General features: G+C 33.3%; 4 protein-coding genes and 2 long non-coding RNA genes across 6 annotated transcripts in view; 4 read left to right on the forward strand and 2 right to left on the reverse strand.

Annotated features, from left to right (window-relative positions):
• The window catches only part of l(2)dtl (lethal-(2)-denticleless), a 105,622-nt gene extending 101,186 nt beyond the window's left edge, over positions 1 to 4,436 (forward strand). The window contains exon 10 of the transcript XR_010752224.1: positions 4,422 to 4,436. The gene's annotated coding sequence lies outside the window, so the exon portion shown is untranslated. The remainder of the gene's footprint in view (positions 1 to 4,421) is intronic.
• Positions 1,499 to 6,500, reverse strand: LOC136410232 (uncharacterized). Its single transcript, XM_066392288.1, has 5 exons — positions 6,076 to 6,500; positions 5,903 to 5,954; positions 5,737 to 5,795; positions 5,290 to 5,446; positions 1,499 to 3,306 (listed from the first exon to the last, which is right to left on the reverse strand). Exons 1-5 carry the CDS (start codon positions 6,140 to 6,142, stop codon positions 2,808 to 2,810), a joined length of 834 nt encoding a protein of 277 aa, XP_066248385.1. The 5' UTR covers positions 6,143 to 6,500; the 3' UTR covers positions 1,499 to 2,807.
• A 337-nt stretch (positions 6,501 to 6,837) lies between these two features.
• On the forward strand, positions 6,838 to 8,040 carry LOC136410235 (ATPase inhibitor, mitochondrial-like). Its single transcript, XM_066392290.1, has 3 exons — positions 6,838 to 6,995; positions 7,071 to 7,212; positions 7,762 to 8,040. Exons 1-3 carry the CDS (start codon positions 6,949 to 6,951, stop codon positions 7,891 to 7,893), a joined length of 321 nt encoding a protein of 106 aa, XP_066248387.1. The 5' UTR covers positions 6,838 to 6,948; the 3' UTR covers positions 7,894 to 8,040.
• Positions 7,932 to 9,871, reverse strand: LOC136410236 (uncharacterized). Its single transcript, XR_010752225.1, has 2 exons — positions 9,771 to 9,871; positions 7,932 to 9,679 (listed from the first exon to the last, which is right to left on the reverse strand). It is a non-coding gene; the product is annotated as an uncharacterized lncRNA (long non-coding RNA).
• On the forward strand, positions 8,704 to 16,650 carry LOC136410234 (syndecan-like). Its single transcript, XM_066392289.1, has 4 exons — positions 8,704 to 8,950; positions 13,505 to 13,697; positions 13,790 to 13,975; positions 14,790 to 16,650. The coding sequence occupies exons 1-4, from the start codon at positions 8,885 to 8,887 to the stop codon at positions 14,957 to 14,959; spliced, it is 615 nt and encodes a 204-aa protein (XP_066248386.1). The 5' UTR covers positions 8,704 to 8,884; the 3' UTR covers positions 14,960 to 16,650.
• Positions 11,479 to 12,609, forward strand: LOC136410388 (uncharacterized). The gene is made up of 3 exons (XR_010752233.1): positions 11,479 to 11,929; positions 11,985 to 12,284; positions 12,353 to 12,609. It is a non-coding gene; the product is annotated as an uncharacterized lncRNA (long non-coding RNA).
• Positions 16,651 to 17,675: the final 1,025 nt, after the last annotated feature.

A 17,675-nucleotide genomic window follows, 5' to 3' on the forward strand; every position in this document is an offset into this window, starting at 1 on the left:
CTAACAATCATAAGACCTAATTTACTACTTGCCTCGACGATATAAACAAGATGCAAGGACCATTTAAAATTTTCCAATTATAAATATACGATTGTCATCAACGAATTACGAATATTGGCATTGATTTTTAAGCGTTTCAAGTCCTACAATAAATTTATAAGAAAGTAATAAAAATATGTATATCAACCCATTATTATTGAGAGCATGGAACAAGGTGTAATAAAGTTAATTTGCCCCACGTATAAGTTGAAAACGGAAGAAAATCAATATACGATGTTCAATAAAATACTTTTAGAATTGTGAAGTAAATTAAAAACGAAAATAATTATAGTAAAACCAAAAAAAATTACAAATGTATGCAGCAACCAATTGCTACAACCGGTTAATTGTATCAGGTCAGTCAATTCGCTTGATAACTCTAATTTTCCTCAATCCACCTAAGTACGTCTGCTTAACTGTTAACTAACTCCTAATGTTTATTTATCCACATGTGGGTATCGAAAATTTGAAATCCAAATTTGTTAAGCATCAGGCGTTAGGACGTTTTACTAAAATATTTGATTAGAATAATGCAGATGAGTGCTGCATCTTCCATCTGAAGACTAGATTTTATTGGTTGTGTACTAAAACCATTTGCTGGAAAACTAGAAACGTGTTATAATCAAATATTTACGTAACGGCATCAAATGTTTTAGGCATTACCTCTAACTGCCCTTCCTTCCTTTTGGTAGTGTATGGATATTTGGTGGAATTATATTCTCTCCATTAATATCAGAGGCATGCAGAGGTTTTTATAAAAGTAAATACAATATAGATTGCTCCAGAAATAAATAACAACCATGACATGACTCGAGCTGTCATATTCCTTTATATTCTACGGTATGAATATTAATTAAATACCTGTATGGTTACCTTTTAATATGGTCTCAAAATATAAATTTTAAATTTTACCTCCTGTATTTGAAAAACCATTAACTTGTGGACTGAATTACGTCAGAAAATTTCGTAGAGGCCATTTAAGGATAATCTGTATTTATGACAAAATTTTAATTCAGAATATGCGGAGCTGAACGATTTTATCGTCTATAAAGTGGAGGTTGAATATTTCTCTGTTGTGCATTCTTCCTTAATTTAAATGCTGTGTTATTTATTTCTACATTGAGAAAATCGCGGTAACTAGACGGGTTAATTGCGTTTTTTAGTAAAGCAGTAATTGGGATAAGTTTTTTACTACTGCATTTTCCAAATGGCAGCTAATACATTTATTCTTTTAACCATTAATGTTGTCCACCTTATTTGGCTACTCAAAATTCAAAGATCATAAAATCGCTTTTAAGTCTGAGCTTGAAGACTTGAAAAGGAAAAACATCGGAATTTTACTGGTGAACGAAGAGAAAGAATGGAAAGGAACCATGGTCAAAAATGAGAACTGCTTGGTGTTACCTTCACGTTAACTCAAAAGAAAAGGAGAGAAAAAGAAGAAGAAAAATATACAAACTTCAAGACTATAATAATTTAATTGAAATAAGGAAAAGTTCTAACAATAATTTAACTATCAAAACGCACAACGTACTCCTATTGCACGAAAAATGTATTTCTACCAGTCGTATACAATATTAAGTCTAAAATTTTCGGAATGTTGAGCCGTGGTACCTATCGCTTACCACCGAAACAGTCGAAGGATATTTCTTGTACTAATTATTATAATTCAACCACTTACATACCTAATGTATTGCTGTGTAACCTCGACGTCAAAATGTCTAAAAATTTGTTAAAAAAATGAAACACAATTCAAAGATTTAAAATCCAGCTGCAAAAATGCATAGGTACTTGGATGAATTACCTATGGTCAACGATATACATATTTCGATTAGAAGAACTCGATAGATATGTCTACAACTAAAGCAATTATCGAATAGACATCCTTGCATCAATTGTAGACTCTACTTAAAAATTGCCATAAAGGAAAATAAATACAACCAAAGCTCATGGACCAAATAAGAGTTTTTTTATCGCGAAATTGAAAGTTAAAATAAAATTTGCTGATTTATCCCAAGAAATTTTCTGGGAAGCCAGGTAATTTGAAACGGCCAAGGGTTACTCTAAGTCACATACACTTTAACACAAATATGTAATTGATTTAACTTTACTGAAGAGGGACGCGACGAAGCTTGCAAAGAGAGACGAGTTTACCTTTAGTACACAATTCAGAAGCGAAATTTTTGTAACTTCCAGACCTCTCTTCGAAGGTTAACTCTTCTTTCCTTCGTGGTAAGTGGGCAAAATAAAAAACGATACTAATACAAACTAGACGTTCCGAAAATGAACTAGTAAAAAAATCAAATAGAAAGCTAATAAGTAGCTACATCATCTTCCATATGGCAAATTAAATTTTCAAAATAACTATACAATAAGCGTCTAAAGTCCCGTCTTACCTTCTAATTTCGAAACGACAATCGAATTTGAAATTTGGCGGTATATACTATAAATAAAATACTATATTTTGACACAGGCACAAAATAACGACTAAACTCCCAATCGGATTATTGTTTAATAGCATAACAGACCAGGGGGCATCTTGCGACAGGTGTTTTTGCTCTTGGTCAAACGACCTTCCAACTACTGGTCAAATGACCTCTCAAACTGTCATGTTTTTTGTTAAAAAACTTCAAATCGATATCAATTCGTTTTGAATTTAGAAAAGCGGGGGACTTTGGACGTGCACCGTAAACTAAAAATGTACTACTAGGCAATGCAACATGAACCCACGGTTTGTATAATTAGGACGGTAGATATGAAAGACTATTTTACATCACCTGTAAAATTTGGCTTGCCTCAAATGCGGTACCCGGTAGTAAAATCACAGGACTAGAGACATGTCCAGCTTCGACGCAAACCATATTTGGATACTCGTCATCTCCAAAGTCAGACATGTCCTTGGCATGGTCCAGCCACGGATTCCAAATAACTGTATCCGGAAAATTATACTTCTGAATGCGCATCTTGCGCCCGGACACCACGTTAGTTATAATGTGTTCTTGAGAAGTATTTTGGTAAATCCTATCAGTCCATTCATTGATCGTGACGACATCCCTCGTTTCTTGGTAGATAGCACCTTCTCGTGTTTTATCGACAAAAGTGCAACCTTGCAGACCAGTAATTTGACATCTACGTACGTCAGGAACTTTAAAGTAGGTGTGCAGCAACATGTTAAAGCTGAATGTCAAGTCTTTGCTTGGGTTAAAAACAGCAATGTTGAAGTGCAATTCCTTTTCCCGGAGTATTAGTCTATAAGTAAGGCGAAATCTGCAAATAATAATTTAAATGTTACTTTTTTGTTTTGTCGAGTACCCAATAGAAAAGTCCCGTGGCAATTTCAAACTCAACTAACGGGTTGTTTATGAAACTCACTAAAGCATATTTTAAAAAGATTAGTGTGATGGGGTGAAATAATTGTATATTTTTTTAAATATATATACACACATAGGTATATATAAACTGCTCTGTATTTTAGTAGTGTAATCGACGCCTCTAGAGGGTCCGTGGTCGCCCGAATATGTTTTTCTCTGGATTTCTTGTTACGAGAACTTATTACAACCTTTTAAATCTGCTATGGAATAATTTATATTTTATGTGTGATGCTGCATATTTATATGTTCATACAAAAAAATAAATATGTATTGGGCTTTAAGTATAATTCCTAAACTTTAATATTACATTAAAAATACATCGTAACTGAGATGCAAGGCATTAAAAGTTTAATTAATCTCAATTCTCTATTTACGTAGTGATATTTATTAACGTGGCAATTTCGGGTTCAAATGATTCCAATATACTCGCTTTCCACGTAAATACTATTTATTAACTTTACAAATAAACAGCTACAATTTACTATTTTACTACTAAAGACTTTAATTTCACTTATTACAATTACTTTGTTCTTATTGCTGTACTAGTTCTAGACTAACTCACTCTTAAAAATGGTTTTGTTATATAGCTAAATACCCTATCACTAGATTTCATAATTTTCTTACAAATATCCAGACATTAACATATTTGAATATATGTATACCAGAATATGCGATATACATAAGAGAAGCAATAAAAACTCGTCAAGCGCTTATGATAATCCCTTTTTTTGGCTCTGTTTTTTTATCTGTGGTGGCCGCCCGCCAAACATTACATGTAGGTTTAATTTATCTATTTTATTCAAATGCTACTTTTAATACCGAAATTAACGTAATTTGAATTCACCTCTAAGGATCAAACCTCCCAGGAAGAGGTTCTGCAACAGGGTACTAGTCACCGCTGCCGCCACGCTTGCTTTTGGGCCTTTAAGGCATTTTGTTTGAATTCAAGACTTTTTCTCACCGATAACGTTGGAAAGAAATATTGTATTTTAGGTGAGCTGTTGTAATGAGTGTATTTATTCTAAAATTATATATTGTATAATATGTATAATAGAATTAATATTTGTACCAAGTTTTTTTTTATCCCAAACTTAGACGTTACGAATTTGGAGATATCAAAAGTACTTGTACCACAATATTTTATATACTAAATATATTTTGAAATTGCTTTTCTTTGATTAATTCTAATGAGAAAATGCCTATAAAACGTCGAGTATTTTCTACTTATTTCGTAGTTACTGTTTCTTCCTCGTTTTCTATATATCGAAACGATAACCGGTAGTATGCTCATTTACTAGAAACATTTTATGTAAAAAAACTAAAATTCTGGACAATAGGGCGAAAGTACAATTTTGGTAACTTAACAACCTGCTTTTAAGCTCTACTTTGTCTCTGTTCATGATTTTCTTACTTCCTTTCAAGCTCAAGCTTGAAAAGCAAGTGAAACGTTACCACCGAGACTTTTTTACCCGCACATTTATAATAACTAAACAAATATCACATCAATACTCTTCCAAATTGCCTGTAAACACTGAACCGAAAACATCGCTAAGCCCTTCTTTTAAAGTGTAAGGGTTTTTTAGTGTTAATTCTGATTGATATTACAAATAGCGATGAGTAGATTTGGTTTTTTTTCAGAATAGTTCAGGTTTTAGGTTAACTCCAATTTCATGGGTTTCAAATTTTTGTGATTTCATTATTACATGGGGGGGGGGGGGGGGGGATGATTTTATAAATTACAATTTAAGGCATACATTTGATTCTTAAACATTTCGTTACATTTGTTTTTTTTTTAATGAAAACTATGTGAAAAGCTTTTTAATCTAAAAAAATAACAAATGTATTTATCATAATGTCTTAACAATAAGTAGCTACTTACTGATAATTCCACATAGATCTGGTGAAATCAGAATCCATAAGAGAGAATATCGCCTCTACATCACCACTTGCCAGTCTTTCGGGTGGTTTCTCAAGGTTCCATCGAATGATCCTTGCAAACCCATGTTGTGGTCCAAATGACCAAGGTCCAAATTGTGCTAGTTTCCAAAAATAAAATTGTTATATAGAGATTATCTAGCATCATTGTATGGGTATAATATATTATTATACTGCAAATTTCAGGTTTTTTTTTTCAACTATATGTAAAAGTATGTAAAAACTGTTGTCATGTTATTAATGAATAAGTAGTAAGTACCTACATTGTACAATTCAAAACTAAGTAAACACTACTTCATAGTAACTGTAAAATGTCTAGTCATTCAACAATTTGAATTAATTGGTAATTCAGGGAAATTCTCTTAATAAGTCAAACTACTGCATTACTTACGAAAAACAAAAGGTATTCCGCCCCTGATGGCCTTCTTCCCATCAAAAACTGCTTGTTTACTAAAATGTTTAAAAAATACATTACAAGAATGGGTATATTATAATGCTAGGTAAAAGTAAAATTATCTACAAACACCACGAGGAATTAAACATTATTATTCACAAACCTAACAAATAATTGTTCTTGATTGTTAACTCGCCAAGAAACCGCAGTAGCCCCTGCAATATAAAAAAAATGAGGTTATGTTTGTTTTTTGTCTCTTTTTTTCATGTGACTGTCCAGATTAAAACAAGACAAGAAATAAGAGACAGTGGCGGCAAAAAACAATTGTTGGCTTACCGTGTAAATTGATGGTACAAGTTGTATTATTGCCCCTGTCAAGGACTACGACGCTAGTAGCCGCCATAGCGATGCTTTTTTTGGGGCCAAATCGGCCACTCGAACGTACTAACAACGCTTTCGCGCTGTTTTATTCGCCGCAAAACGCGATACTTCAAAATACTTCAAAGGCACAGTTTAAAGCTATTACCTGCGCAACAACCGCCAGGTTTAAGATCCCTCTGTCGGTATACCAGCGAAAAAAATGCAATTCAATTCGGATTGGGGCACGTACGCCGATCCACCGCACGGTTACGTCAATACTTGGTGTAAGAAAATCTATACCGGCCAGCCCAACGCTCCCTATTCGCGGATCTTAATATGCACCAGAACGAAGCCGACTAGTTTTTCTAACATTACAAAAAACAACCCGACTTGGGATAGCAAGCCTCCATTTTATTTGAATTCGTTATATCTAGCGACATCTAGCAGCCGTACAAGTTAGCGCCAGCAGTAAGGCATGCGAAATCGATATACACACTATACTTAATATTCAAGGATTGTTATATTAATGTCGCAATTTTTTAGAAGGTTCTCGTAATGTCACACTTTTAGTTATTAAATAAACTATTTCATAGCACAAGAAATAATCCCACCGTTTTATATTTTTGTGTGTTAAGAATCCGGCTCTAGAGGGCTCTCTAAGCGTATCATTGATTCACTACATGTTAATTAATTGTCACTCATCAATTGTCACTGGTCAGTTAATCCTGTTCCCGTCTATCCAGCGCAGTCAAACCTAATTTTTTTAATTCTGCTCAACTCATTTTTGACTGCTTTCAAAAAATTCGTACCAGTTTAGACTATAGGACTTTAGAAATAAAAAAGTAAAAAATGAACTCTATCTGCAAAGGGAGGCTTTTATCACTTAATGTCGCCAAGTATGTGCTTCGTTTTAACCGATTTTTTCTAATCTGGGAAATTCATTTGGAGACCATTACATAATGCGTTTTTAGGAATTTTCGCTGTATGTCTCAATTGGGTGATCTAGGTAGTGGGGCTGGAAAAGGAGGCGGTGGCGGAGGCACCATTAGAGAAGCCGGCGGCGCCTTCGGCAAAGCTGAAGCAGCCAAAGAGGAGGAATATTTTTATAAAAAGGTGAGTTTATTTGCCACATTTAAAAATATCTGTGTTCAAATAACGATTTAACTGTTGATTTATGTTTGTTTACAGCATTGAATTGTTATAAGAATAACTCGTATACCAACTAGGTTTGTCAACTTTGGTGTATTAATCCTTTTATTATGGGACTTATCTGCACTATGTGCTCCTCAATAAGGGCAAACCAGAACCAAGTGCAAATTTATGTTTTACCTAAGTCCCCATAGCTCCTATATTATATACTTCATGCTCCACTTCTTTTTCAGTAAAACATCTCTCACCCATTGTTGCTAATTTAATATGTTTTAAGGCAAATTGTTGCAAATATACATTTGTGCCATCAATTTTAATGAAATTTAAGTGGAAACGGGAGTCTGTATCTACAAACTGTTGGCCCATCAAAATAGCTATGGGTATAACTTAAATATTTTATATGCTTGCAAGGTGCTAATTTTTTCATCAATCTTTTCCATTATATCAAATAAAAAGGAGTCTTCTGGTTCAAGATTCAAACTGCATTAATTTCGTATTTATTATGAATTTCAGCAAAGAGAACAACTTAAAGAATTGAAAACTCACCTACATGATGAAATAGCTTTTCATGAGGAACAAATTAAAAGGCATCAAGAGGCTATAACTCGCCACAAAGAGGGAGTGAAGAAATTGGAGAACCAGTAACTATAATAGCTTTATGTGGTAAATGACTGTATTGATGCTTTATATGAGACATCTACAGTGGTTGGCCTTGTTAATTTTAGGGAGACTCTTTTCAATGTAGCATTTCCTTGATTTATTATTTGCGTGTTAATAAAGAAACTTTAGAAAGACTTTCTTCATAGTAATATATTTTAAAAAGCTCATTAGGTTTAGGTAGTATTTAGGACGTTAATTTTTAAAAATTGTTTATTTTCATTAGGTGATCCTGAAGACGTATAGACTACCAAATTACCTGCACAGAGTACAGAATTTTACCTTTATTTTTGAACCCTCTTTTTTCTTGCAATTGGCAGAGCCCCTGGGTGCAGAACATTTCTGGTACCCAGTCACGTCCTTTGTTGTCTTCCAAGTTCCCCAATTGCGGGAAAAATTGGATATATATTTTTATTACTTATATAAATCACACCGCAACTTTTTACAAGATAAATCTTAAATTCATTCATAACAATTTTTATAAATTCCTATCAATGAGTAAATGGAGCCCACGTCATCATGACGAGACAGTTCCGGTAACGTCCGATTGGCGACTTAGACGAATCTGCTATCAGAGAAAATTGGCAAACTCGCGGGCAAGCGCCGCGGAATTGGCAACCGTGTGAACACCACAATAGCAACACCGCTCTGCCATAAGGAGGCTGACGGCACGTCACTGTTAAACATTGAAGTTTAATGAGAAGTATTGTTTTCTTATTTTGTTCAACTACTACTTAGAAAGAGAGATAGCCTAATTCCAAAGATAGAAACAGTCATGAAACATGTTGTAAAAGGAGAGAAATGAAGGTGAAGCCGTAGCCAATCTCCCAGTCTGACAACATTGTAAAGGCGGACGATTGATTAGTAATCCGAATGCTTGTTCTGTCACTGTGTAGTGTAGTGCCATATAAGTTATTTTTAATAATAATAAAATTGAAAACTATTTAACAAGAAACAATCCTTTACAAGTGTTTTAGTGATGCATTTTAGGATATCTACGATAATATGCTGGGCACTTCTCATTGCTCTCACATCAGCGGCACAGGTAAACATTTGATCGTCCCATTCTTTCTGGTGATGGTTTACATCCTTCTTTGGGATAACCTTTTTGACACCAATTGTTTTAATTTACGATTTTTAATCGCTAATTCGTGGGTAGAATTTTACAAGTAAACTTTAAAACTTAAATTTCCATTTAGATGGATAAAGGAAGGTATATTTATTATTGAATATATACAAACGTTACAGACCTGAAAGGAAGTGATTATAGGCTCATAAATTCTCCAATGCAACTGCTGATATTGGACATAGTTCTTAATGTATGCAGGTATTAACTGAATTTGAAATTTTAGATTCTTTAAAGTTTGTCTTAGACTCCAAGTAGACAGTGTTCTGTTCTATGTAATGAGGATATGTGTATAACTCAGGTTAGAGAATATTTCAATAGGTAGGTATAAGTGATTTCCATTTTCAATTGATAAAATTAAATGGAGTGTTAAAAATACTTAAGGCCTAATCAAGTGAAACCAAATCTCAAAGGATAGACCTTACAGTGTAAAAAAGATTAAAATATGACAGTACTTACCACATATTTATCAATATCAATCTCCTCTCAATTATTTCTTCATACATTGAAAATCTAACTAAATTCTCAAATATTACAGAGAAAGTATAGTTTACCTAAGCTGGACTGATACATACACTAGGTACAATTTCTTTAAACCATACATGTCCAATTTCAATACTCCAATAATAGTATTCCAAACAGGGTAATCTGAAAGGCAAATAGTATATTTAAGAGTACTGTAAATCTTAAATGTACCTCTCTATTCTTGCGAAATTTGGCAGAAATGTTATCGCCTTACCTACGAAAAGACTGACATATGTATACACAGTGTGTAGCTCAGTGTAGTGTTTTAAAATTAGTGTAAACAATTCTATGGGGAATTCTGTATCCAAAAGTATGCCAAACAAATCAGATAACCAAAGCTTGGCACATACTTGATTAATATTTTAAAGAATGTGAAAGGTTTTTTTTAATTATTATAATTCCTGGAAGCTGCTACATGTGGAAAATTCAAAAATTTGTATATGTTAAACCTTATTTTAAATTGTTCTAAGCCAGAACCATTTACAACATACACAAATATTTCCAGGGAATACTAAGAATTATTATTATTGATCTTTCTCTCAAATGAGAAAATGAGTACTACATTTCCAGTTAACTTCTTTATATGAATCATAATAATAATAAGTGATTGTTATAATTAGGATGAAAAGTATTAAGAATTTTAGGTTGATTTTGAAACATAAAGAGAATTATATTTTAACATATTTAGCGATTTGTAATCTTGTATTGAAGAATTGAGAGGTACTTGTAATGATGGTTGTGTGATAGTAAAACTAGTATCACAACACCTAATGGTGGGGCCCAACTCAACCTTGAATTCTTTAAATATATTTTCAAGTTTTAAGTGAAAAGTAATTATTAATATACATAGAAAGTAATATGATAAACCAACCGATTGCAAGTTGAATAAAACCAGACATGTGGTTTATGGTGTCATGTGGTGTTTCTATATGTCGTTGACTAATAAAAATAATTTTAAAGGGGTCTGAATCCTTCTTACATGAACTAGGTTCCTTTATAAAGAGATTAGTCAATAATGCATAAAACAATTCAGTAAGGTGGCTGATTTTTATTTGGGGCAGTTGACAGATGGTAACCTTTCATACACAAATATAGGTGGGAAAGAGTGAATGAAAACGGCTTAAGATAACTGTATTCATCCCGTCTTATACTCTCCCCAATGCCATTCAAACCTTTGCAATTTAATTTTTATGAGAACTTGATGGGAGTACGAAATCTGCGTGAATTATGTGGAAGTTATTACGCGTCAAGTAAATAAACAAATAGATTTGAATCCATGTGACATAGTAATTTCAACGAACGTTAAGTACCTACTTAGTTGCTGTGAATATTACTACTGTTTACCAAGTTAGTTCGGGTTGTTTTAAAACTTTTCTATTTTGTCATAACCGAGTGATTCTGGGAATGTTGCACGCACGTTTAAGCTGGATTAAATCCCAAACAATATTCCATAAATGTTGAATTTTTTTAACATTTGATAAACAAATCGGAATGCACCACTCGCGTTACAGCAAAAATGTTTAGTTGGCTAAAAATAACTCTGGCGTATTATAGACAACGGCCATGTGAAGGTAAGTGTGAACGGAAATTCAAATCAATCGGCGTCAAAATAACTTAAAAATAAAATTAAGGAAGGAGCGTTGTATGTTGTGCATTTTTATTGTTATGCAATCTATGATAGATGAAGTGGTAGGACTGATAGGAGGTTCCCTTCAACAGCGTTTGTCCATAGAGCACCGATGATCTGCATAAAAAGGGAGCTACGAATGAATATTTTTTCCCATTCCATCTTTTTTCCCTGCGGTCTTGGCGTGTTTTGTAGATGGTCCCAAATTAGTAAATAATTTTGTTTCAAACGTTTAACATAATATACTTTATCGCTAACACGCCGAGTTTGCAATAAAACATAACATGCTTACTGTGTGGTTTAAAATGATTGAGTACTTAGCTTGAAATTGAATTTTGAACTATTTAAACATGGCACATATCAAAGCCCACGTAGAGAGCCGGGGATTGCTCAATAACATGTTATGGGAAAATAATAATAGTAAAAAAAAGGGATCTACATTGGCGCGTGATAGCAATTTATTATATATTCTAAGAAACGTTTTTCTTCGATGTATCTGCGAAATTTATTTGGTTCACGAAGGTCAAGAACTTTCGATATCGAAATTCAGAAATTCCCAACAACTCGACTAATCATCATCAATAATGATGCTACGACAAAAACCCCAATTTTTTTTTTAAGGAAATAACAAACCCTAAAGACGAACTTTATCCGTTTTTTTAATTAGAGCATAGTTTATTCGGAACTTAGTATGTATTTTTAATAGACTACGTCACATTTGATTGCGGCAGATGGGTAATATTAAAGTAAACATGTGTTTCGTGCGGAATCTACAGGTTGGATACATAAATATTCTTTTAGTGTTTAGTGCAAAGAACACGTTTATTTTCGGCCGAGACAAATAGTCACAAGCACCGAATAAGAGGCATAGTAGTGCAAATAGAGGTATGTAGGGCCAAAATGGTACTACGCCACGTTAGTTATGCCCTTTTCCAAGTAATCCGCCCCAAACGGGTAACGTTGGCACCGTCGAACGGAACAGGGCGGGAAGCAAATCTATATGTGTGCAGAGGGCGCACAAATATTGATTTGTTTTCGTTAATAATTCGACACTACTTACCCACTTTTCCCGGGTCTAATGAAGTAGTAAAATCTATTCATGTAAGTAACACGCATATACCGTGAGATTAATATCGCTTTATATTTATACACAATCTTTACTTTTACAGATGCAACACGCAGCTATAACCTCTTGTAACCTATTGTACATAGTATCTTTAAGGTGGCATGTATGTATTTCTGAGCTATTGTTGCTTACACATGGACAGTAATATACCAACATGTCAATATGCAGATGAAATTGTTGATTTTTTTCGTTAGGCGCGTCTTCGATATATTTGACACCATCCCACACCTAGACCTTCTACACCTACCATGACCGTATGCATACACATACTATACTGTGTCTTTACGTATACAGGAATGCTACTTTTTTGAATTTTCTGAGGTAGTTATGAACGTGAAAATTTGTCGCCGCAATATTCATTATAATTTGCATCGATTTCTATCCCTTCTCTCACCTAAGGCCACTAAACTAAAGAGTTACGTTTTTATTATCGTTCGACGTTGCTCTGGTGGCTTTCTTGATTAGCTACCGAATGCGTTTTGCATTAAGAATATTTCACATAAACCGTTTTCCAGCAAATATTAGACAACGAACAGATCCACTGGGACTATTCAGCCACAATATTTAAAATGATGACCGAACTTTAGTTTTAGGCACCCTCAATAAATAGAAAGGGAGACACTTCTTGGTAGGTATCGCATAGTTTTATTAAACATTTCTTATACCAAAACGAAGTCAGTTTTGAAAATGAAACTCCATTAGAACACTTTCCGAGTTATGCACATGATACAGTAAATTACACCCGTGGTGCTTCAAAGTAGCACTAGGACGTACCAAATGCGTAGTTAACTACAAGTTGGAGAAAATATTTTTGTGGGTTCATATAATGGAAATTATGTAATCATAGTGAGCTCACTTGATTTACAAATATAATCAGCTTTAGCATTGATGTCGACGGTGTGGAAGCAGTAATGTGCAAATTTTGCACTTTACCAGGTTTTAATTTTAAGAATTTTAAAAGCTCATCCAGTAATTGAACTTTGCGTGAATAATTTATTATTTGTATTGCCGTCAGTCAAATGACTTAATAGATATTGGCTTATCAGTAGTTCCATCACATTAAGTTATGGCCGGAATTTTTAATTTCAAGGATTATCTAAGCGACATTTTTATTTAATATTTGCCCATTTTTTACGTCGTGCACCTAGAATTCATTGTTTTCTCATCTTAATTATCTTTAAATTTCAATTTCCAGAACACTTTAAGAAATAACAGAGAATTCGAGTTCGACCGAGATGCCGAAATTGAAGGCAGCGGATACGACGGAGAGGTGAATCGAGATTTGGAATCTAGTGGTTCAGGACAAGGTCCACCGGGTGAAGACGATGACGAAGATGGAGAATCAATTCCAAAGATTCCAGACGTTAAGCCTGATCTTAAGCCAGATCGTGAGTTTTCACATAATTACGCAAATAGTCGTTTAGACATCGCTTTAATTTATTCTTGATTTTACGTCACATTAATCGAAAACTGTAACCAGGTCCTCCGAGTGTCGATGAAGTCGTACCGAAGAAAGAGTCAAATCTAGATTACAATATCCCCGATATTGTGACTAAAGATAAGGGCCCCATCGGAATCACTCCAACGGAAGATACGAGTGTCATCATGAATCCAAAGCCAGAAGATCGTCCTACATCGTTCTTCTCTCAACCAGGCATACTAGCAGGTATGATCGCGTTTGTGGAAATTTTTAGTTTTCGTAATCCGGAAAGACATGTTGCGTGTACCAAACTAGTAAATTACTCGAAACAAACAAGTGATAAAAAATTGCATCGCAATAAAAATCATAGATATAATTTCAATCATCTTTCATCATCAAATGCAGCAAACAACCGATATTGAAACATTGAAAACATTTGTTGATAATGCTTTTCAATTCAGCAGGTGTAGCAATATTTTGAATTCGATCGATTAAATGATTTCACATATGTATCTTTCAAATCTCACAAACACAAAGGAATTTGTCGTAATTTACAACGCTTCGTGAATTTCTTTGGCGTTCCTGTTGACCTATACAACTTTCACTATCAAGATGTCTCTAGAGGTATCCCACATTAGTATTTCTAAACACCTTGCCATACTTGGCAACCAGTAATGATAAGATATTTTTATTTATTATTTGCTTTAGGATTATAGACTAATCTAAACAATGTAAGCACGATGAACTTGAAAACCGCGATAATGATAGATTCTGAATCTGGAACAAAAGATAACAAAAAGCATTTTTACATGCTGGAATGGCCATGTCTTTATAGAAATGTTAATTACTCTTTATCTATCCAATATACCCTCTATAGGAAATCTTAGAACTAAACAGTCGTTATAGCTTACTTTAGTTATAAGTTATAGTCTTAATTTAAATAGAACACTCTGTATAATTGGTAATTTTTAGTTTCAAGTGTCCAATAAGCACATTTGAAACAGAGTGAGATCATTTAGCTGTACATATGTTTGTGTTAATGATTATATTCCTTTTTCAGCTGTAATTGGTGGAGCTGTAGTAGGACTTCTATGTGCGATCCTGGTGGTCATGTTCATCGTGTACCGAATGCGTAAAAAAGATGAAGGATCTTACGCACTAGGGGAACCTAAACAGTCTCCGAACTCAAATTCGTATAGTAGGGGAACAAACAAGGAGTTTTATGCTTGAAAGTAGTGCTAAAATCAGGGACGATTAAAATAAAACAAATCAGTTGGCTGCTGGCAACTTAATGACTGAATCTTCGTAATTTTTTTTGCTTCAAACGAAGAGATTTAAGTTTGTATTTAGCTTTATTAATGCAACATAAGAGAGATCGCGGACTTCAATTCTTTGTATTGTAAAATGTGACAGGTAGAAGAAAGATTCAGTCTGAGTAATTGTTACTGCCAACAGGTAGCGAACAAATTCAGAAGTATTGTACTGAGTACAAAATTGGTTTTCGAATTTGTCTAAAGGCAATCTTTCAGTCTTATATGTCTTAATGAATGTATATATCAGTGAAACATAAAAATGAACCTACATATTTTAACGTCCACTAATTTTTGAGTATACAGTATATAGTCGAAGATTTTAACACTGGAGATTTACGTTGATTTTGACTGGCTTTAATGATATTAACCATAACTTATACTGCATACTTAAATGTTTCTTTAACGTAGGTATCTAGGGATTACAAATTAATCTTACACTAAGTAATAATTAGAAGTATCGTTACAGTTACAGTAATATTTCACTAAAACGTCTTTTTGCAAAATTGTCTTTCTTTCTCTGTCATTTTTAGGCAGCTATACATTCCTCTAACTAATAAATTCCCTTTCTCTTATTAAAAGTTGAGATTTGTTGACAAATTTCATGAAGTAATATCAATGCTGTATATTAGATGGGGGCGCAGCAACATTTAAAACAAGAAAATAATAAAATTGTGGGAATATTTTCAATCGCTTCGCTTGCTGATGTTTAATAGTGGGAGATGTAACAGAAAATTTTACCCATTTGTAGTGGACTTGCACACATGCAGCTTTTTGCAAGAAAGGAACATGCATTATGTGATTACAGCTCTAAGATTAAATTGAGAGTTGCAATGTACACAATTATAATTTTTCAAAAAAACTTATTTACTCACTTTATCGTAATAATTTTTATTTATACTATATTTATTTTAGGAGTTATTTGCCTTATGTATCGTGCCATGATGGAGTAATTTGTGTTGGTCTTGATGGGAGCTTAATCACATATGAATTAGATCGCTGTCAAAGCAGTATGCGCATAAAATAAAAACTGTGAGATTGAATGGGTTTGAAATTGCTCCACTCACTTACCCTAAAATCAGTTTTAGTTATTTAGACCCAATTTAAAATGCCTGACAATAAAGTATGAGGTTAGTGGTAAAATCTTGCAATTTTTATTTCTAACCATTGTGCTTTGAAATATTGTATTAGGTATTATAATTGTAACATTAATCATAGAATTAACATTAATAACATAGCTTTAGATATTACATTAATAAGATAGCTGAATGTTAATTATCCCTTGTTGAGACATTGTTTATTTTTTATACAATCAAAAATTTTCTGTTATATCAATGTGACGATTTGTTGGCGAAACAGTGTAGCTCTGTCAAGGGGAAACATACTGGTTTTTACGTATCACTTTATTATTTCTTGATTAACCCAATATATTATTTGAGCAATTTTTACACTCGTATCAATAATAAAATAATAATAGTAATACTAATTATTATAATAACATTTTTTAATAAACTGATTATAATTATTCAGGCTCGAACTGTATAGTAACTAGAATAATGTTGTACAATCTGGTTGTAAATAAAATCAAAATATAAAATTCTAACTCATTAATAGGTAGGTATTAAATTTTATTTTCGATTTACCTTAAAAATAGCCACCATCCATTAATCTTTCGTGATTTTACGGATAATATAATGCAACCATATTGAAATTGTTGAGAAACCTCTAAAAATATTTCTTTAAAGATTTTTAGTAGATTAGATTGTGTTTCACTTTTTAGTGGTCCAGCAGAGTCTCGCACCCAGCATTATTTACTGTTTTTAGGCCTAATAACGCCAATCCCATAGTATTAAAAATTTCGTTTATCAAATATTTTTTTACGTTAAATGATCACTATGTCAACCTCAAGCAATCTGCATTCATATTTTGGTATTTTTCGTGTGCATCAATCACACTTGCAAACGTACATAGATGTGTTTTTTAAACTTTCAAACGAAAGCAGCTACGGTTTTTGCACAAATATCTATGTCAATCCGACGTGTGTGGAACGCACTGTATTGCTAGCAATAAAGAAAAGGCATTTTTATATTAGCGAATCTGCATGTGTTCCCTTTTACCTGTCCTCTATCTGAAATAGCCTTGCTTTTAAAAATCGTTTGATTCGTTTTAGAGCGGTCTCAAAAATTGGAGGTACCCCTTCAATATTTGAATTATGAATGTTTGGATGCGAGGCAAAAGAGGACAGATGTAGCAACCTCAAAAACCATTTCTGTCATAAAAAAGAGAAAAATACCTACACATAACACCTATGTACATAATGGGACTCGTCTTAATTCATTGCATCCACTCAGACATCCTTATTTATAATTATCTTTTCAAATCCAATTTGTAGTATTTAATTTGCGAGGCCCAAATATGACCTACAATTTTTTGTCTAGCCAAATCAAGGTCAATTAAATGCATTTATTGTCTGCAACCAAAAATCGTGCAGTTTAAGCCACTGAGTAGGTTTATCGCAAATTTGTCTGTCCCGGTTAAGTTAAAATGTTTCGTTAATTTATCATGTACAATCCGTTCACGTGAAGCTGTAACAAAAGTGGTATGATAAAGCTAACAAACTTTCAGAAGTTTTAAAA

The sequence above is a fragment of the Euwallacea similis genome, chromosome 8 (assembly GCF_039881205.1).
Source record: "Euwallacea similis isolate ESF13 chromosome 8, ESF131.1, whole genome shotgun sequence".
NCBI lineage: Eukaryota > Metazoa > Arthropoda > Insecta > Coleoptera > Curculionidae > Euwallacea > Euwallacea similis.